The 20301-nt window shown below is 28.9% G+C and overlaps 1 protein-coding gene across 1 annotated transcript in view; it reads left to right on the top strand.

The window, feature by feature from the left end:
- The window catches only part of LOC127279050 (leishmanolysin-like peptidase), a 62785-nt gene that overhangs the window by 20688 nt on the left and 21796 nt on the right, over positions 1-20301 (top strand). Inside the window, exon 2 of the mRNA XM_051301156.1 lies at positions 1759-1859. Within this exon, the coding sequence (XP_051157113.1) occupies positions 1759-1859 (101 nt within the window). The remainder of the gene's footprint in view (positions 1-1758; positions 1860-20301) is intronic.

Here is a 20301-nt window from a genome sequence, read left to right as displayed (position 1 = left end):
AGAAATCAAAGAATAATTTTTTTCTTGTCCGAAATATTTTACAAACAAAAAATAATATTATTTCTCAATATTTGTAAAGCCGTAGAACCAATGAATCGAATATTTTTTCGTTTAAACTTAATATTTGTTTTTCATTATGTTTTTGGTTACAGTTTTAATTGATTTTTAAGATTATAAATCCTATACTTTGTTTTGTTATTATTAACTATATTTTAGCTTTATTACTCCTATTTTTATTATTCCATTGTATTGTTTCTAATTTATACAATATTTAATTATCCCATTATTTTTAAAATTCCAATGTATAAAATATTGTGAAGAATTTATGCTGAGTTACTTTTTCGCGTGTTATCTTTAACTTGCTACTAAACATTAAAAGCAACCGGAAGTTAAGAGCTTGAAAGGGTACAACAAAACGTAAGGGAAAAAACTTGTGAGTTTTATTTTACTGTTATTCCACTTATATACATGTTCTCTTTCAAAAGCATTTTAAAGTTTTAAAAACTTTCAAGTTTAAAATTAGTTTATCAGTCGCCTGATCAAGATATAGAGTGAATGACAGCACCAATTATTATTAATGCGGGTTGTAATTGAATTTTGACTACTCAGATAGACCACATATCAGTTTATACTATCTATTTACAAGTATGAATAGCAAATTTTCATTTGTTTAAAAAAAAATTAAGATAAATAAATATTTTCTGTATTTTACTATCTTTGTTTTTTTTTTATTAAACTTTACTAGAGTAAATCATTTCCTCAGTTTCTGAGTAAAAAAAAAACAGGGTCGTATCTTAGGTGTAACAAAAGTTGTAACAAGACAAACCTGAAATCCGTCTATCCATCTGCTTGTCTGCAAACGAGTTGTGGGAGTAGTGACTTTTTGTCTAACTGAATTCTACTGCAATACAACGGAAAGTCTGCCGAGTATTTTCGACAATTCGCACAAACACTTACATCTCGAAAATGTTTCCTGTGAGATGGAAACATGTCTTTCCTTTCATCCCTCTTGCTCGTTAAATTCTTTATTTCAGCAACGAATCTAGGAAATTGAAAATCCTTATTTTTTTTACTGTGAATTATTTAAAAATAAATAAAATAACATTACTCTTTAAACCATTTTTCATTTAGTTAATTTATAAAAATATTAAAGCGAACATTACTTACTTTTGTTGAAAAATTTTTTTAGTATTAAAAAAGAGTTGTTCCTCAATAAAATTCAGTTATAAATAAAGAGAAAAATAACTTATGAAAGGAACAAATGTAACATATGTATATAAAAGGGACAGCAGTAGGGGTGGAAAACTTGGTATATTTAAAAGGTATTCTAATAAAAAAAAATGAAGGTATAATAAGTAACAAGAAATAAAAATCTGACTTTACGTCTAAAGAAAGGTATCTTTTACGTTCTCTTTTCAAGAGGCATATATCATTGTATCAAACTAACCCCGATAAATGTGAACAAGTTGAAACCACAAAAGGAGTATGTACTACAAAAGAAAAGTACTATATTCTTAAGAAAACTAAGGAAATTAAAGTGAACCAATATGTATTTGTGTATATATCAAAAAACAAAATACAAGGTAAAACTTATTCGACATTGCTGTAGCTAAATCAAATGTTTTTTTTAAATTGTTAAAGGAAATTCCTTTACTCAAATATCAGTTTGTAATCATTGTGTTGAATAAGAATATTTATATAAATTTATTTAAATTATTTGATTAATAATTATTTACATTTCTTTCTGTTTTTTAAAAGGTGATACACGGTGTGCACATTGAACCTAAACACAAAATAATGAAGCGTAGCATCAGTCAACCTCTTAGAATTCTTCTTTCATATGATGAGAGTGTCTTTCGGTAAGTGTTTTCTATTAATTATGTTTTTTTAAAATAAAAATTGAATTTAATTAAATATTCTTTTAAGTAACAGCTGAAATTATCAGTAATAATTCAAAAATGTTGATATTAAATGAACATGTAAATATTGAATGTGGTTTATATGAAATCAAACACTATTTATGTGAAATACCAAATTTAAAACGATATTTACATAATTTTGTTAATTAAATATCGAATGAATGGTTAATTTTTTCTTTGATTAATTACAAACAATCAATTAGAGAAGAGTTGCATTCCATATATTCCCCAATCTGATGAATTAGTCAAAGTCCAATTGTTGATGATTCAAAGGAATTAGGAAGACTAATCTAGACTTGTCTATAGAAAAAAATTTTGTACAGCAGCTGTCCCAAACGAAAAATTATTACATTCAGTTTTTACTCATATAAAATCTCATGGCAAATATTAAGTATATGAAGGTAATTGAATATAGAAATTTTTCGTTTGGGCAGCTGCTGCATCAAAATTTTTTCAGTGTAGCTAAAATGGAAACTCCTGCTGACGTTACTATGTAACAAACACTTTGCTCATTGCATTAAAGTTTAACCTTTTTGGTGATTCACCATACGAATATCCTCTTTCAGTAAAAACACTTGGAAATTCTGGCATGCTACAACGAGAACGACTTTTTATGATGCTTCATGTCATCCTCTGTAATTCTACATTTCACGAAATTCGCATATTACGATTGCCAAGTTTTTTTTCATCTATATCTATATATGTCTGATAGTAATTTACTTTGTATAATTTTCAGAATTGCGCTTTTCGTTTGAATTTTAGCGAGAAATCTTGACTCTTGTTTTATTAATATTTTTATTTTATAATACAGTAAATCCTCGTTAACATATGAACTCGGATAACACGAACACCCGGTTAATACGAACAAAAATTTCGGTCCCTATGTAAATTGCATTAAACGCACCTCGCTCTCTAAATCTGAATTAGTAAAAAAGTTTACTAATTTGAATTAGTGACTCACTTTTTGCTTCTCAACTAGTAAAATTTTACTAATTATTAGTAACCTTTACTAACAATTAGTAAAATTTAACTAATTCTAAAGCAAAAAGTGAGTCATTAATTTAAATTAGTAAACATTTTTACTAATTCAGATTTGGAGAGCTGTTAACACGAAACTCGAACAATATTTAAGGCTCTTACTACTAACTATATTTCTTAATAATATATTAAAGTACATTGTATAGGAGCAAAAAAGTTAAGAGATTCCCACCTAAAGGCCTTTGTTCCACTAATTTTTCCATTTCTTAATTTATTTTTGATTCCAGTGATTCAGTGCAACAGTTCAGGGGGTCAATTACGTAAATTTTTCCGGATTCCACATTCTGGATTTCACATTCCGTATTCCGGAATCCACTTTTCACAATTCCGGATCCCAAATTCCGGATCTTACTTTTAACACTCCGTATACCACATTTTGGATTCCATATTCCGGTTTCCACATTACGTATTCCGGATTCCACTTTTCTAATTTCGTATTCAGGATACCACTTTTCACATTCCGGATTACACTTTTCATATTTCGGATTACACATTCCGAATGTAAAATTCCACATTCCGGATTTCATATTCCGATTTCCACATTCCGGATTCCACTTTTAAAATTCTGTATTCCGAATCCTATATTCCGTATTTTACTTTCCTCATTCCGGATCCCTCATTCCAGATCCCATCCCAATCAAAAATTTACTAATGGCGCAGTACTGACAAGTGTTGGCGCAGTACTGGCACCCAGTATTAGCGCCAGAGTTGGCGTAACTTTGGGATGATAACATTTTACCAGTATTGGCTGCAGAGTTGGCACCAGTACTGGTAACCACTACTGGTTCAGTACTGGCTGAGTACTGGTACTTTTGTAATTTATTTTTAGTTTGATCGTTTAAAATTTTTTTTGGTTTATTAAATATCTGAAAACAATAAAAAAAAACTTGCAAAATGTTTTGGAATTAGTCTCAGGGACTGGGAGGGAGGTACTGCACCAGTACTGATACAATTAAAATACCAGTACTTGTTCAGTACAGACTGCCCAGCCTCGGCAGCCAATACTAAACCAGTACTGCGCCAGTAGTTAACTCTGGTATAATACTGAAATTTTTGGTTGAGATATTGCGGATTCCATTTTCCACATTCCGAATTTAACTTTCAGAATGTGTAATATGGAATCCGGAATTATGAAAGTGGAATCCGAAATGTGAAATCCGAAATACGGAATGTAAAAGGTGGAATCCGAAATGTGAAAAGTGAGATCCAGAATATGGAATCCCTACACTGAAAGAAATTTTTCGTAATTACTGCCATAATTCTTGCTGTTTCTGTCATATCGTATAACTGAATTAACATGGCACTGTTACTGCCATATAGTTTGGGTAATCCAACCAAATGAATAGTACACACTAAAAAAGAAATCTTGATTTCAGCCTATTTTTGAGGCTGAATTTAAGGTGTAAACGGAGTCAGACCAATTAAAAAAGGACAGACTTATGCAAAATATATGGGCTTAATTTAAGGTGTAAACGGTTTAAGACTTTTTTTTACTGTGTACTTCCAAATAGCAAGATTTCTGAATCAGACTTCACATGGCTAATATAACCTAACTTACCTGCCAATTTGACAGACTGTATAACCAATTCAACCAGAAATCTCAACCATAAGTTTATGGCTGAAATTTCGATAGCATTTCCTTTCCGTGTAATACGGAATTTTGAAAGTGAGATCCAGAATTTTGAATACGAAATGTGGGATCCAGAATTCTGAAAGTGGAATCCGGAATCTGAAATACGGAATTTTGAAAGCGGAATCCGGTATGGGGAATAAGGAATGTGGAATTTTTTTAACACGAACAGGTAAATTTTTCTGTCCTTTCAAGTTCGTTTTAACGAGGATTTACTGTAGTCAAAAATTTTCGCAACATCATAAAATTGATTTTGCATTTTCGGGGAGATTTTCAAAAAACGAAAAAAGTTGTAGAATTTCTGTCGCGTTAATTATTCATTAACTAGTATATAGCAAGAAACTACAGTTGTTTAGAAAGGGATGGAACATTTATGGTAAAGGTTGAGAGTTTCACTTTCCACGTAATATACGTGTACAGTTTCAGTTATGCGACATTCGCGGTTAATGCGATTCAATGATTTGCTCCATCATGCGTGTCGCGCAATGAATATCAATAAAATTCTTGTCACTGTTATTCATGGAATTTTCACTCGACTCCTATATATCATAATGTGTTCCATGTCCTGTATATGGATTTTTGTAGTTGCCTCAGCTTTTTTTTTTTTAGTTTTTATTGAATTTGTAATGAAAATTGTTGGATCACTCATAATCCTCTTCGTATATTATTTATTTACACTGAGAAAAAAATGCTATTGAATCAACTGCACACTAATTTAAAAGTATCAATTTGATACCAAAAATGTCAAATTGATACAAATTTTTATATCAATTTGATATTTTTGGTATCAATTTGATAATTTTAATTTAATGTGTGCATTTCTGCCAAAGGTATAAAAATTATTGATTCAAAAGCATATGCTATAATATTTGTAAAATATTTTATAGATTCTATAGCATATGCTTTTGAATAAATAATTTTTATACCTTTGGCAGAAATGCTATTGATTCAATAGCATATATTTCTCAGTGTACTATCCTTATTATATTTTAGGAAATTTCCAATTAAATGTAAATTGAAATAATTTGGTTGATATATATGAAATTTGCATCTTATCTCGGCACGTGCCATTCCACAGCGCGTTATTACGTGTTCTCTAACACATCAGTTGATTCTCATGATATTCAACTTGACTTTCGCACACACGCCTTTCCTTTCACTATAGACAATGAACAGTGTTCAATCACTATTGTTCCGCGACTTTGATCGATTTAAAGTGAAGAGGAGAGTTCTAAAATTACATCAAGTGTCTTGGTCGCTTTTAAAAATTATTATTAATGATTCTCAATTCCAAGAAATTATTTTTATAAAAATTACATTTTTTTTAATGATATAATCAGTTGTTATTTCTTAATTCGCTGTAAATCGAGTTTAAAAGTTTCATTGTTGTCCATATAATCATTCATAGTTTATTGCTATTATAATCATATTGACATTCTTGAATTTAAATTTTCCTTTCTAATCGAGATAAATTCCTTTTGTTGGTGTGAGTATCTCTTAAAAGGTCATCATTTCAAATTATATTTTTGAATTCTCATTACATAATATCGAAAAATGATTTTGTATTAACCTTTGCAAAAAAAACTAGTTTATATAAAAATGAATTTAAAAAAATATACTTGTTTTATGTTAATAACAATCGCGGAAAATTTTCGACTTGATACAATAGGTTAATGTGTATATTTAAATCTGATCACTGAACACAACAGTTTAAAAGTTGTTGATATAGATATATTTAGCCATTACAACTTTGTTAACATTGTTTCGCTGCAACTGACACGCGATAGTAGATTTATTTAGGTTAGTAAACTGCTTATACTTGTGTTTCTGACAAGAGGAAATTCACAATAAAAGCGTCTTTCTTTTATTTCCTTTAAACAAATTTCTAATCATTTGTTTTTTTTACAATATTAAACTGATTAAATCAGTGGGTTTCTTTTTTATTAAATAAAATTCTGTAATTTGACATGGGTCGTTAAGGTGTATAAAATATATTATACTGGAAAAATAATAAAATTTCAACTTTTCTGAAGTACCTTTTTGTTGTATGTGCCATTAGTCATTTTTGTAAAAGATATTTCTAGTTAAAAAACGTCTCTCTCGTATTCTCAATTTTTGTTAGTTTTTTTATGGTGAAATTTGAAGAATACAATTGGCGTTTTTATGGTTCAGTGATATAAAAGTAAAGCTCATTTTTCATTCCCTATTTATCCGGTGTTCTCAAATAATAATCTCATCATGACTAGCTCTTGCAAATATTCGTTTTAAATCGAATACTCCAGTTTTTGTTAAAATTCAAAATTATTATTTCATACAAATTTCTTTTCACTTTAGAAAATATATATATTTGTTTTCTATTATAAATTATTTTTTCACAATACTGAAAAAAATGTCAATTCAAAACAAGAGACGTATCAATTAATTTCAGGTATTGAAAAAATGACTCGAAATTTGTTTTAAATTGATACTCGCCTCTTGTTTTAAATTGAAATTTAATTAATTTAAGTGAATTAAAAAAACTCTTTTGTAGAGTCAACTTTGAATTTGGTTTAAATTTTTGTTGCTTAGTTATAAAAATTCACTTAAAAAACAAAGAAAAATTCTTTTATTCGTCATTTTAATGGGTGCTCGTTATACGTTCTCTTTGTTTAGACGCAATCAGTATCGAATTCTAGACTTTTTCGTTTTCCCTTTTTCTGTACAAAGATGGAATAAAGTAACTTAAATGTCTCTCTTTTCTATTTTCTCCACTTGAAGATTGAAATCCCAATGCTACATGTTCGTAAAAAATATAATTGAGTGGAAAGGCAGATATTCACCCTTCAGCTGGACCTCGCATCCATTTAATGAATGGAGAACATATAGTTTTTTTTAGAGCTATAATAAAACGGGAAAAAGAATTCTGAAAAATAAACGAGAAAAGGGAAAATTCTTTTAAGCAAAAAAGCGTCATTCCAAAAAACCAATGAAAAATTGATTCTGTCGAGTTCTATGATTGATGCGGCGCATCTTATATTATATGGCAGAAAGTAATCGGAAAATTGATACAATTTTTTTTCTAAATCTGCGTCTTTCACATTTGTAAACAAATCTCGATAACAAAGCTATCAATTTTACTTAAATTTTTTACTTCACTTTAATTACTATACACCCAGAATAAAGATTTCTTTGATTTAAAGAAACAAATTTCTTTGACTTATTTTCTTTCATTCCAAATGATATGTACGCATAGAAAAAATTTGCTGTGACAGCGAATTATTTGCTGCCACATCAAATTACGTTAGCTAATTTAGGGACAGCGAACAAATTTGCTGTGGGGTCAAAGAAGTTTGCTATGACAGTAAATTTTTAAAAATTAAGACTGATATTGTTTATCGTAGCAAACTTTTTTGTTGTCATAGGAATTCCTTTTTTTATGTGTGGGGTCAAAGAAACATTTATTTGAATTAAATAAAAAATTTCTTTGAAACGAAAATAATCTTTTTTGTAATCAAAAATAATTTGTTTGAAACAAATATAAATTGTCTTTGTATCAAAGAAAAATTTGCCAAAGAAACCTTTTTTCTAGATTAAAAGAATTGTATATTTTTATCTATATTATCAAATTATTCACATAAATATATTTCTTTTGTTTTATCCATATAAGAATCAAGTATTGCAATTTTCACACGTTCATATAGTTATACAGTATCAAGAAAAATAAAAAAGTAGATTTACGAGATCGTGACAAACGAGAATTTAACAATGTTATTTTAGAAAAGAATAAGGTAAAAATATATCTTGTTCTAAAGAAGTCTATGTACTCGATTTTTTAAAAGATATGATTATTCCTGAGGATTCGCAATTTTCTTGTAGTTCTGACATTATTTCTATGTGCAACTGAGCGTTCAGCTGCAAGTTGACATGCATCTACAGATTCAATTATTTTTATTGTCTGAAATTCTTATACATATTGCGTCTCTTGACAGATAATCTTTGTTGGATCGTTCGTTAATTGTTATACATGAATTTTCCTTTCACAAAAAAAAAAGAAAAAAAATCTTATTAAAAAAGTTTAAAAATAAAAAAGTTGTTATGAAAAAGAAGAATTGGCGAATACGCTCGTGACTGGTCTCGTGACCTTCTCCATAATAATCGAACATCATTTTAACATTGACGTGAGAAAAGGTCGTCCACCTACGCGAGAAAGACAGTATTAACTATGTTAGGGAAGTGAATGATCTCTATAAGTATTACAAGGTTACACTTTTCTTCTTCTGTAGAATACATATTAGCGTGTGCGAAAGTACAGGTTGCTTCCATCAAGTAACAATTGACGAGCTGTGTGAACCACTTACAATTTATGCAATATATGTTTGATTGTATTATTATTATTGCATGAACCTTTCAATTTGCATTGCTTATTATGTTTAATTGATAACATATACTTGTAAAATATATCTTTTTAACTTTTTAAAACTATTATTGGAAATAAATTATTTCCAACGTTATATTATGCTGAGAAATGGAAAATAATTAATTACGATGTTTCTATTTGAATAAATTATATTTCATCTATGAGAAAACGCGATATATTTTTATAAAAAATTAAAATAAGATTTAATTTTCTCTTCTCATATCTTTTTTCCATTGAAATCAGTCATACTTTGCATCAAAAGCGAAATAGAAATATTATCGCAAAGAATGTCTCTCATGCATGTCTCATAACTTTTCCTAAATTTTATCCGTTTTGATATGGAATACATCCGCCAAACACTTAAATTGTCTTGGCATAAATCTATTCAGTGGGGAATCTCAATTATATCTTATTCCACAACCTTCATATCTATTCGTCAAAAGGGTTAAATAAAAATACCTGTACTTTCAATTTATTTTAGAAATACTCATTTTATTATTTTATTAAGAATTCTAGCAGAATTTAAGAATTTTTAAAAATATGTGAATTATTCATTATGTACACATTTTTAGTGAACGCATTTTACGTGTGCATTACTTGTTTAACGGTGAAAGTTGCCAAGAAAATTTCAAAAACTTTTCTTAAAAGTCAGAATCTACTGTATATCTTTTGAAGAAAGTCATAAATGTTTAAAACCTTGAAACTTTCGCCTTTTCTCCAAGCATTTTTTGGCAGACGTGTATCAACCGGAAATTTTGTTGTGGACCATATACACTGAAAAAAAGAATTTATTTCATTCAAATACTCGATTACTTGAATATTATCAAATAAATATTTACTTGAATCAAATAATTTTTATTTGAATTAAATAAATTGTATTTAAATCATTAAGTTCTGTACTTGAAACAAATATCTCAAATAATAATTATTTGATACAAATAATAATTACTTATTTGATACAAATAAATGTTTATTTGATAACAGTCAAGTAATTGGGTATTTGAGTCAAATAAATTTTATTTTCAGTGTACTGTTACGTCTCAAATAGAGAAATAACTAAAGAAATAATATTTTATTTTATTTGTGGCCGCTCGGTGATTCAGTGAATTCCTGTTTCATTTACAGAGCAGAAGGCTCTGAGCTAAGGGTACAGGAAAGAAAGAGAATAGTGATTTTTAATGACAAGATTACAAATTTATTTAGACAAACATTTAGAGTTATAAAATTGATCTTTGAGAGAGAGTATCCTGAAGCAACCATTCTTGAAATAAGGGGAATTCAGCATTCCACTGCAACAAGGAATGTAAAGGTTACTACAAATTTTTATAAGGAATTAGGAAGGATTTTGATAAAAAGTATTACAACTTACCTTGAAAATTTAGATGTAAGATGTATGAAAGAGGACCACTGTGGTGTCTTCTGATTTGGCAGGTAAAAGGGCTGGTACCAGTATAGTTTAAGAGCTCACAGGAAGGTTGACGGGCCTTGGTGATGACCACAGGTCCGGAGTTCAGTTGATTGAATCAGCTCTTCTTGACGTAGAAATTTTTAACACTTGACACAGAGATTCTTCTAAGTCGAACTTGAGTATGAAATCGAGCAGAGTAACAACGCTTGTACTAGATTTCGTATGTGAACTGGTACCGTGTATGATGAAAAGTTCTGAACTGGTAGATGTTACACGTATGAAGATGATTTGAGAACTGGCGGTATCGGTGGTAATTTCTGAACTGGAAGACGTCGACTGGTACCAAGAATGAAGTTGATGTTAAACGTATGAAGATAATTTAAGAACTGATTTCTCCATAAAAATGTAGTCCTTTTATATTGAATATTCATAAGAGAATATATCTATATATTTTTCACCCTAATTTTTCATAAGAGAATATATCTATATATTTTTACCCTTTTTTTAGAAGCCGATGTCGAATCCTTCTATATAAGAGAATAGTGCTATATATTTTTCACCCTTTTTTTTAGAAGCCAAAGTTGAGTTCTTCTATACTGAATATTCGTAAAACAGTAGTGCTATATATTTTTCACCCTAATTTGGAAGTCGATGTTGAGTCCTTCTCTCTCAGTTAAACGTTAAAGAAGAGGGTTCTTCTAATGTGATGATACCACAGGTGTTCGTTACATGGGGGGAATTAAAAGATTTCTCGCTTTTATTTCTATGTTTTAGAAATACAGTATATAGACATAGGAAGATACAAAACGCAAGGGTCATTTATACATTAAGTCGCGCGATAATGGGGCGGGAGTTTACATAAGAGAAAGGCATTTAAATGCGTAACAAAGGCACGGGTGTTTGTCGCAGAGACATACAATTCGGTATTGATTAAAAGAATTCTTATAATTATGAATGTAAAAGTTACGGTGACGTGACACCTCCCCCCTTTAAAATTCGGAAATTAGAAATGAAATTGAATAATTTACGAATTCAGTTTTTGAGAAGAGTTAAGTTATTTGAGGGAAATGTCACTTACAATTTTGATTATATTATGTAACGTTTTTTAGACATCACTGTTTAAAAGACCTAAGAGAAAATACGTCATACACATAATATAGTTTCACACCTTATTCACACCAAGTTAAGATACAAGTTTATATATATTGAAAAATACATACGAATATTATTGTTAATGATTTCAAAGATTTTCACACATATCCCATACTATCATTTTTGATTTAATAATCATACATGATTTAAAAATGATTTAATCATAGAGATTGAAATCTTATGCATAGAAACATATACAAATTTGAAATACTTTCGTAAAAGCTCACAGAATTAGTAGAAGTAGTATATAAAAAGGAATTTTAATTATATTTATAAAGACACTCATACCATGTATTATAGAAGATTTTAAGGATGCATTATTATTATTTGCTCTTTACACATTGGTTAATTTAGAATAAGATATAAGTTTTCAATACATAGTGCATACGGATAGATTACATTCTGATGATGACAGAGTTCAATTATTTTTTTTTTCATACATAATTTATACTTTTGAAATGTTATATAATTTTGTTAAAGATTTTCATCCACATATATTTACGAAAAGGAGGAAGGCAGAAAAAAAAAAAATTTCTAACATTTTACTTTCTGAACGCAGGTATAATTTTTGAAACATATTTATATAAGCTTATACATCCCTCCCTCCTTTAAGAGAAAAACGAGAAGCATTCGAAGTTTTGACATGAATAGAATTTACAACATTGATTTAAAGAATTTTGGCTTTAATATTAATTAATTGGATAATTTTTGTTCATCATTTTTTTTTTAATTGTAACAATTTCTTGCTATATGATATTTTTCGAAACATTGCTCACAAGATAAGCTGCATTTGCTTAATTAAAATTTTCTTTTTTACTCTAAGTGTCGATATATTACAATCATATTGTTTACACACTCATTGTGACATTAGTTGCAATCTTTCTTTTTATCTTTATCAATAGAATTCGTTTTTTTTAATTTTTGATTTCAATATAATCATTCCATGTTCTAAATGACATATTGCTATTTTTTAATTCCTCGACTCCGGTAATTAATATATTGGTTTAGAAAACTAAATTCGATTGATAAAGTCTTCATAACACGAATTGGAAAATTTACTTATTTTTACCATGCCCGTTCATATTACCTATAGGAATATAAGATTCTATCAGGTAACGTTGTTCTCATTTTCAAGACTACATGTTTCTTTTCGTTTTTTTTTTTTTAAATAAATAATTTTTGAAATCGATGACATTTTTCAATTAGGCTTATAGTTTACGAGATATTGACGATTTTATCTGGCATTTTTTTTATATAAATTTTCGAATATTTTGAATTTGGAAAAAAAAATTTCAATCTCGATTTACATGTTTTAAATCTCAAAATTTCGTGTCACATTGTGGTAATCAAATTTCGGTATTGATACGAACTACAAGAAAATGAAGTTTAAAAATTTTAAAAATTGATTTTTTTTTTTTTTTGAATATTTGAATTTAGGAAAAAAAAAACAAAATATTAATATGAAACTTTCTTATACGAAATATTTAAAAGAAAAAAAAAGTAAATTTTATAATGTAAAAATAGATCCTGGAAGAAAAATAGCAAATATTAATATAATGAATGTCCATAATATATTTTAATCACCTGAAACAGAAATATCTCTATATTATTATCAATTATTTAATGTCTCTTTTTTATTATATCTAAAAATTAAAATGTATGCTTAAGAAAATACTCCAGTTGTTCAATATAAAATTCGAGTCATCTGTATTTATTACAGATAATTATATATTTTTTTATAATATTTATTTATTTTGTTACTGACAATGCCTTTTTTTATTCGTATTTTAATGCTTAAGAATATGCAAAACTGGATTATTTACTTTAATAAAAAGTTAATTGTATTAATGGAGAATTATAATTATAAGAGCAAACAATAATATAACAAAAGCAAATTGTTTTGTTTATGTGTATTTAGTGAATATATTGAAGGATGTGTATTAAGATTTGAATTCATTCACTATTCTTGTTATATTTTATAGAATTGTTTAAATTAATTTTGGTTAGCATGATGAATATGAGATAAGCGAAGTCTGTTAATGTGTACAATTTTTGGTGATTTATTTATTTTAATTTTTATGTTTCCTTTACTTAATATTTCTAACACTTCATGTGGTCCTGTATATTGATTACCTAACTTTTTCGGTTTTGGACCTTGTAATAAAAATACGCTATCTCCGATTTTAAAATTTTGAGGGTTAGCTTTGCGATCATAGTAAGTTTTTGATTTTTCTTTAGATTCGATTAAATTTTTCTGCGCGAGTGATTGAATATCATGTAGTTTTGTAACTAGTTTTACTAAATAGTCATCATAGGTTTCGAGTTTTTCTTCTTCTAAAAGTGGTAGACTTGAAGGTAATCTTGGTAATCTACCGAAAACTAACTCATAGGGTGTACATTTAGTACCTTCATGGACGCTTGTATTATAAGAAAACATAGCTAATTCTAATAAATCATCCCATTGAGTATTTTTATTGATGAATTGTTTAAGATATTCTGCTAATACATGATGCGATCTTTCTAATGAACCATTTGATTGAGGGTGAAAAGAAGTAGTTTTAAATTGTCGAATACGAAATCGTTTTGCTAATCGCTTCATAAGATTGCTCAAAAAATTTGTACCTTGGTCTGTTAAAACGCCTTTTGGAGAGCCAAAAGTACAAATGAATTTCTTTACAAAAGCATCCGCAATTGTACTAGCCTGCTGATTTGGTAAAGGTACTGCTACAGAATATTTTGTTAAGCAGTCTTGTATAGTTAAAATGCATTCATTTCCAGATTCTGTTGCTGGCAAAGGTCCTACTATATCCATAGAAATTTTTTCGAACGCGGTTCCTGGTGTATCAGTAATTACCATTGGGTTTTTAGTTTTTACTCGAACTAACTTTTTCAACTGACATTGTAAACAAGCTTGAATATATTTTTGAATGTCTAATTTCATATTTTCCCAAAAATATTTTTGCCGAATTCTATTATAAGTTTTCGTAACTCCCTTGTGACCGCCTATAGCAGAGGAATGTGCTTCTTCAATCAAAATTTGTCTTTGTTCAGTTGTTGCATATTGAACATAACCTTTACAAATTATAACTTTAGTACAAGAATCTTGAAAAGTTTCTTTAAGAATTAATTCGATATCTTGCCAATTTACGTGATTGATGACTGTTGTTTTTGCAATACTAACTGATTTTAACTTTAATTTTTCTGTTAAATTTTTAAATGATTCAATTGTTAATTTGATATTATTTGTTATTTGAGTAAGACTTTCACTTGATTCTGTAGTAATTGGTAAAGCAATGTGTAAAAAATTTCCTTTTTTAATTTCTTTAGCTTCATTAATTAACAAATTTTTGAATTGAGGAAGTTCATTTTGTTTATTTAGACTTCGAGAACCATTATCTAAAGGGACACCTGTTGTAGATAAAAAGTACGCATAATTATCTTTCCGCATTCTTAACTGGTCTTTACATTCCACTACATTAGTACATAAGGGTCCATCAATTGATTTTTCTAATTCACCCACGTTTTGTTCGTTTAGAAAAGGGTCGAGGGGGAACTCAGGAGGGGGCTCAGCAGGAGGGCGTTGACATTCATGCTCATTATTGATTTTTCTTTGAGTTTGTTTTGAATTTGAAATTTCATTAGGAAAATATATTTCCTCTAAATCGTCGGAATTACTATCGTATTCTTCTTCTATATATTCTTTACTTTTCGATTTCGCACTATCTTCAATAATTTCTTCATGAGGAAAATCTTCAACACTATCATCACTTGAACTTATATATTCTTCCGCACTAAAAGGTTGATAAAATTGATTTTGTTTAATATATTCTGGATCTGAATTTTCTTCTGAATCTTCACTTTCGCACTGATTATCTTCACTAATTTTACGCGTTTTTTGTTTAGAAATTGATCCTTTAGGCCTACCTCTTTTTCTTTTGATGAAATTTTCATCCTCATCAGTCATTAAATCTTCATTATAATTTATTTTTTGCAAATTTTCGCGATTTCTAAGATTTCGAACGGATTTTTGAATAATTTCTTGATTTCGCGGACTTTGAATAGATTTTGTATTTTTCACATTTTTCGAATTTCGCACATTGATTTCACTTCGCCTTGATTTAATTTCGTCAATTTTATTACTAGAATTAGATTTCTTTGATTTAGAATTTTTTATTTCTTCACTTGAATTTTGCACTTTTTCACTTGATTTTTGACACGAACGTTGCACTTTTTCTTTTAAATTCTTGGAACTAGTAGCTTCTTCTCTTAATTTCTTTGATTTTCTTCTAGTCATCACTGCAATACATTTATCACTTTCAAGATTTATCGGATAGTCTTCATTATTAATTTTTTCACAAAGATTTTTAACTTTTTTATTTTTCGTACTCTCATATATCAAACTTATTATTTTTTTAACAAGATTTAATTCATTATTCGCAGATACACTTTCAACATTTATTTTGTCAGTAAATTCTTTATTACAATAAACACCATCATCTTCGATTTCATCTGAATTTTCGTTTTCTTCATTGTCGTCTTCTTCTTTGTCATATTCTTCTTTTTCTTCTTCTTCGTATTCTGGGATGCAGCGATCAAATTTTTTCACATAAGTTACTGGATTTCGGGATAATGCATCCGCATTAACATTCATTTTTCCTGCCTTGTATAACATCTCGAAATCGTATTCTGCTAATTTTAATTTCCATCTTGTTACGCGAGAACAAGGATCACTTGATTTTTGAAACCATAATAATGGTTTATGATCGGTAACAATTTTAAATCTCCTACCATAGAGAAAATGTCTAAAATGTAAAACACAATATACAATCGCGAGGGCCTCTTTATTATAAGTGTCGTATTTTACTTCATGTTCGTTTAAAGATCTTGACGCATAAGCAATGGGCTTATCTTTACCAATTTCGCCTTGTGATAATATGCCGCCAATAGCATAACCGGATGCATCAGTTGTAAGTATAAAAGGTTTTTCAAAATCTGGTCTTTGTAGGAGTGGTTCTTCGCAAAGTTCATTTTTTAAAATTTCGAAAGCTACTTGTTGTTTTTCTGTCCATTGAAAAGTTACGTCCTTTTTCAAAAGTTGTGTTAAAGGTCCTGATTTTTTAGAAAAATTATTAATGAATCTTCGATAATAACCGGCAAGACCTAAGAATTGTTTTATATTTTTTACGTTTTTGGGAACTGGAAAATTTTTAACAGCAATTATTTTTTTCGGATCAGGTCGGACTCCATTTTTATCGATTATGTGTCCAAGATAAACTACTTCGGGTCTGAGAAATTCGCATTTATCTGGTTGCAATTTTAAATTTGCGTTACACAGTCGAGACATAAAATTATCAAATTTTTCTTGATGTTCTTCAAGAGTATTTGCAAAAATTACTACATCATCAAGGTATACAAATAAATCTGTACCAATAAGACCGGATAGACAACAATTCATTAATCTTTGAAAACAACTTGGCGCGTTCTTTAAACCGAAAGGCATACGGTCAAATTCATAATGACCATATGGGGTTGAAAAGGCTGTTTTGTGAGAATCTTTTGGGCTCATTTTAATTTGATGAAAACCGGAAGCTAAATCAAACACAGAGAAGTATTGCGCATTTCCAAGGGTCTCGAGCACTTCGTTTATATTCGGTAGCGGAAAAAAGTCGGTTATTGTTTTTTCATTCAACTTGCGAAAGTCTAATACCATTCGCCATTTTTTATTTCCATGACTGTCATTTTTTTTAGGCACAATCCATACCGGTGTATTATATGGGGATTGAGAAGGTTTGATTATTTTATTTTTTAAAAGTTCACTTGTTTGTCTTAAAAGTTCTTCTTTATGCACTGGGGGAAATCTGTATTGTCGCGTGAATACTGGTTCGTCATCTTTAGTAGGGATGTTATGTTGGAGAACATTGGTAGCTGTTAAATATTCACCTGGTAAATGAAATCTTTCAGAATATTCCCTGATTAATGCTTCTACATGTTTTAATTCATCTGGTTTTAAATGATCTAAACGAAGTGAATCTAATATTTTTTCAATTCTTTCTTTACCCGTAATATTATAAAATCCAAATTGCTTATCGCACAAGGTTTCTGAATATACAAAATTGTCAAATAATTTTTCCGCGGTGCTATTATCAATATTTATTTTATTATTTTTAATTTGATTTGTGTCAGAGGAGTTATTAAAAACTTCGTCATATTCTTGTAAAATTACTTTCGGAATTTGTATTTTTACTGAATTTGATAGTGTATTTGCTGCTTTTACGTATGCTTTACCATTATTATTTGTGACTATAGCGTTTCCTATGTAAACTCCAGGTTCAGTATTTAAAAGTGGAACATATCCTTCTTTTAAATTAGAATTTTCAACAAATAAAAATATGTCAGATATTGATCGAGGTGGGAGAGTAATAAAATTTCTTGATGCGAAATAGAACATTTTTCCTTTGACTTCTAAACATTTTTCAGCATAATTAATTTTGACATTATTATCTGTAAAATATTCTGATCCTAAAACTCCATCTTCTTCTATGGGAACTTCATTAGGTATTATGTTAAAAGTTGTTGGATAACCAAAGATATTTAATTTTGTTTGACCTAGTGTGTGTACAGGGTGTTCATTAATACCTGTAAGTTGTATTTTTTTAAATTTATTTAAAGTCATTGTGGAATCAAGCATTTTTTCTTTTAAAAGATTTAATCCTGCTCCTGTATCAATCATTAAATGAAGTGGTTTAGAAATTGTATTAACATAAATAGATGGTATCATATTTCCTTTAGTACAATTGATTTGAATGGTTTCTAAATGTTCAGATATTTGCTTTTTAGGCACGCTTTTTCTGTTAGCACCTGTCCCATCGTACCCGATATGGGAAGGTATTATTCGTTTCCCTGGTTCATTAAAGTGGATGATCGATACTGTTGACCTTGATTATAATTATTATATTCTCTTTTTCTGCAATTTTTAATAACATGCCCACGATTTTTGCAATATTTACAAGTAACATTAAAAAATCTATTTTGTTGATTAGTACGAAAATCATTTTTATTTGGAAATTGTGAGTTTGTTCTATTATGTAAATTTTGGGGAAAACCCGAAAATCGTAATTGTAAAGGGGAATGCTTTTGTTCACTAAACGAGGGGGACATCCCTCTTCTTAGATAATAGACAGGTGGTCTCTGCTTCATGCGGAATACGGAGCGCTGGTACCTATGCTGTGCTGAGTATTGATTTTTTTCTGACCTACGACAAGTGCGTGAAGTATGTCCTTCTACATTACAATTTTGACATACTACTATATCTGCACTAGCAAATGTAATTTTTGCATTATTTGGCCTACAAGAATTTTCTTTTCTAAGCTCTACAACCGCATTTAATTTTCGTTCTGCCTCTAATGCTTTATTTGTTGTTTCTTTTAAAGTTATGCAATCTGGAATTCGAATTTCTAATTCTGGACGTAGCCCTCGACGAAAACAAGATATTATATCTACTTCTAAAGTTTCTAAGATTGTTTTGGATAATTTACCGTCTTTACTCGATAATCTGTATGAGTCAAAAATCTGATCCGATAATTCTTTTACTCGATTCGCATACGATATGACACTTTCACTTTCCTTCATAAAAATATTTCCTAACTCTCCTTGCAATTGATAGATACTTTTATTTGGTAAATATATCTTCTTTAAATGAGCTTCTAACTCCAAAATTGTTTTAAAAATATTTCCCGATATTGATTTTCTAACTTCTCCTATTAACTTTCCACGAATTAATTTTACTAAATTTTCCTCCACTTGGGGTGAATCTGGCAACATTAATTTTGCTTCATGGCAACCTTCTATAAATGAAACTACTGGAATATTTTTTCCATCGAACACAGGCACTAATTCTAACGCGTCGCGAAGAGATACTTGTTGATTATTAGGTAACGACATAACTAAGCTTTTTATTTCACTTTTGTATCACTTTCACTTAGAATTTTGATTTGTGTTTATGAGTGTAAATAAAAAAAATTAATAAAGGAATTTCTAGATTTGTTGGTTCAAGGATATTTTTCTCTCTCATTTATATATTTGAAATTATTTAAGGAAAAATGATTTTTTTTTTTAATTTCTCTTTTCTTTTTATCACAACAAATGATGCACCAAAAATTATACTGTTAATGCATCGATTTTTATATTATTAGTTTAAATTCTCTTTTTTGTTCACAACGGACAAAACACCAAAAATTATATTTTTAGTGCATAGTTTTTAAATTTATATTCTCTTTCTTGTTCACAAAGGACGATACACCAAAAATTATATTTTTAGTGCATAGATTTCAAATTTATATTCTCTTTCCTGTTCACAACGGCCGATGCACCAAAAATTATACTTCCTCTGTTACGTCTCAAATAGAGAAATAACTAAAGAAATAATATTTTATTTTATTTGTGGCCGCTCGGTGATTCAGTGAATTCCTGTTTCATTTACAGAGCAGAAGGCTCTGAGCTAAGGGTACAGGAAAGAAAGAGAATAGTGATTTTTAATGACAAGATTACAAATTTATTTAGACAAACATTTAGAGTTATAAAATTGATCTTTGAGAGAGAGTATCCTGAAGCAACCATTCTTGAAATAAGGGGAATTCAGCATTCCACTGCAACAAGGAATGTAAAGGTTACTACAAATTTTTATAAGGAATTAGGAAGGATTTTGATAAAAAGTATTACAACTTACCTTGAAAATTTAGATGTAAGATGTATGAAAGAG

This window comes from Leptopilina boulardi, unplaced genomic scaffold (genome assembly GCF_019393585.1).
Source record: "Leptopilina boulardi isolate dan_hultmark-lab unplaced genomic scaffold, ZJU_Lbou_2.1 LbouV2_214, whole genome shotgun sequence".
NCBI lineage: Eukaryota > Metazoa > Arthropoda > Insecta > Hymenoptera > Figitidae > Leptopilina > Leptopilina boulardi.
The sequence above is the reverse complement of the archived record's forward strand: the minus strand, read 5'-3'. Positions and strand labels throughout refer to the sequence as shown.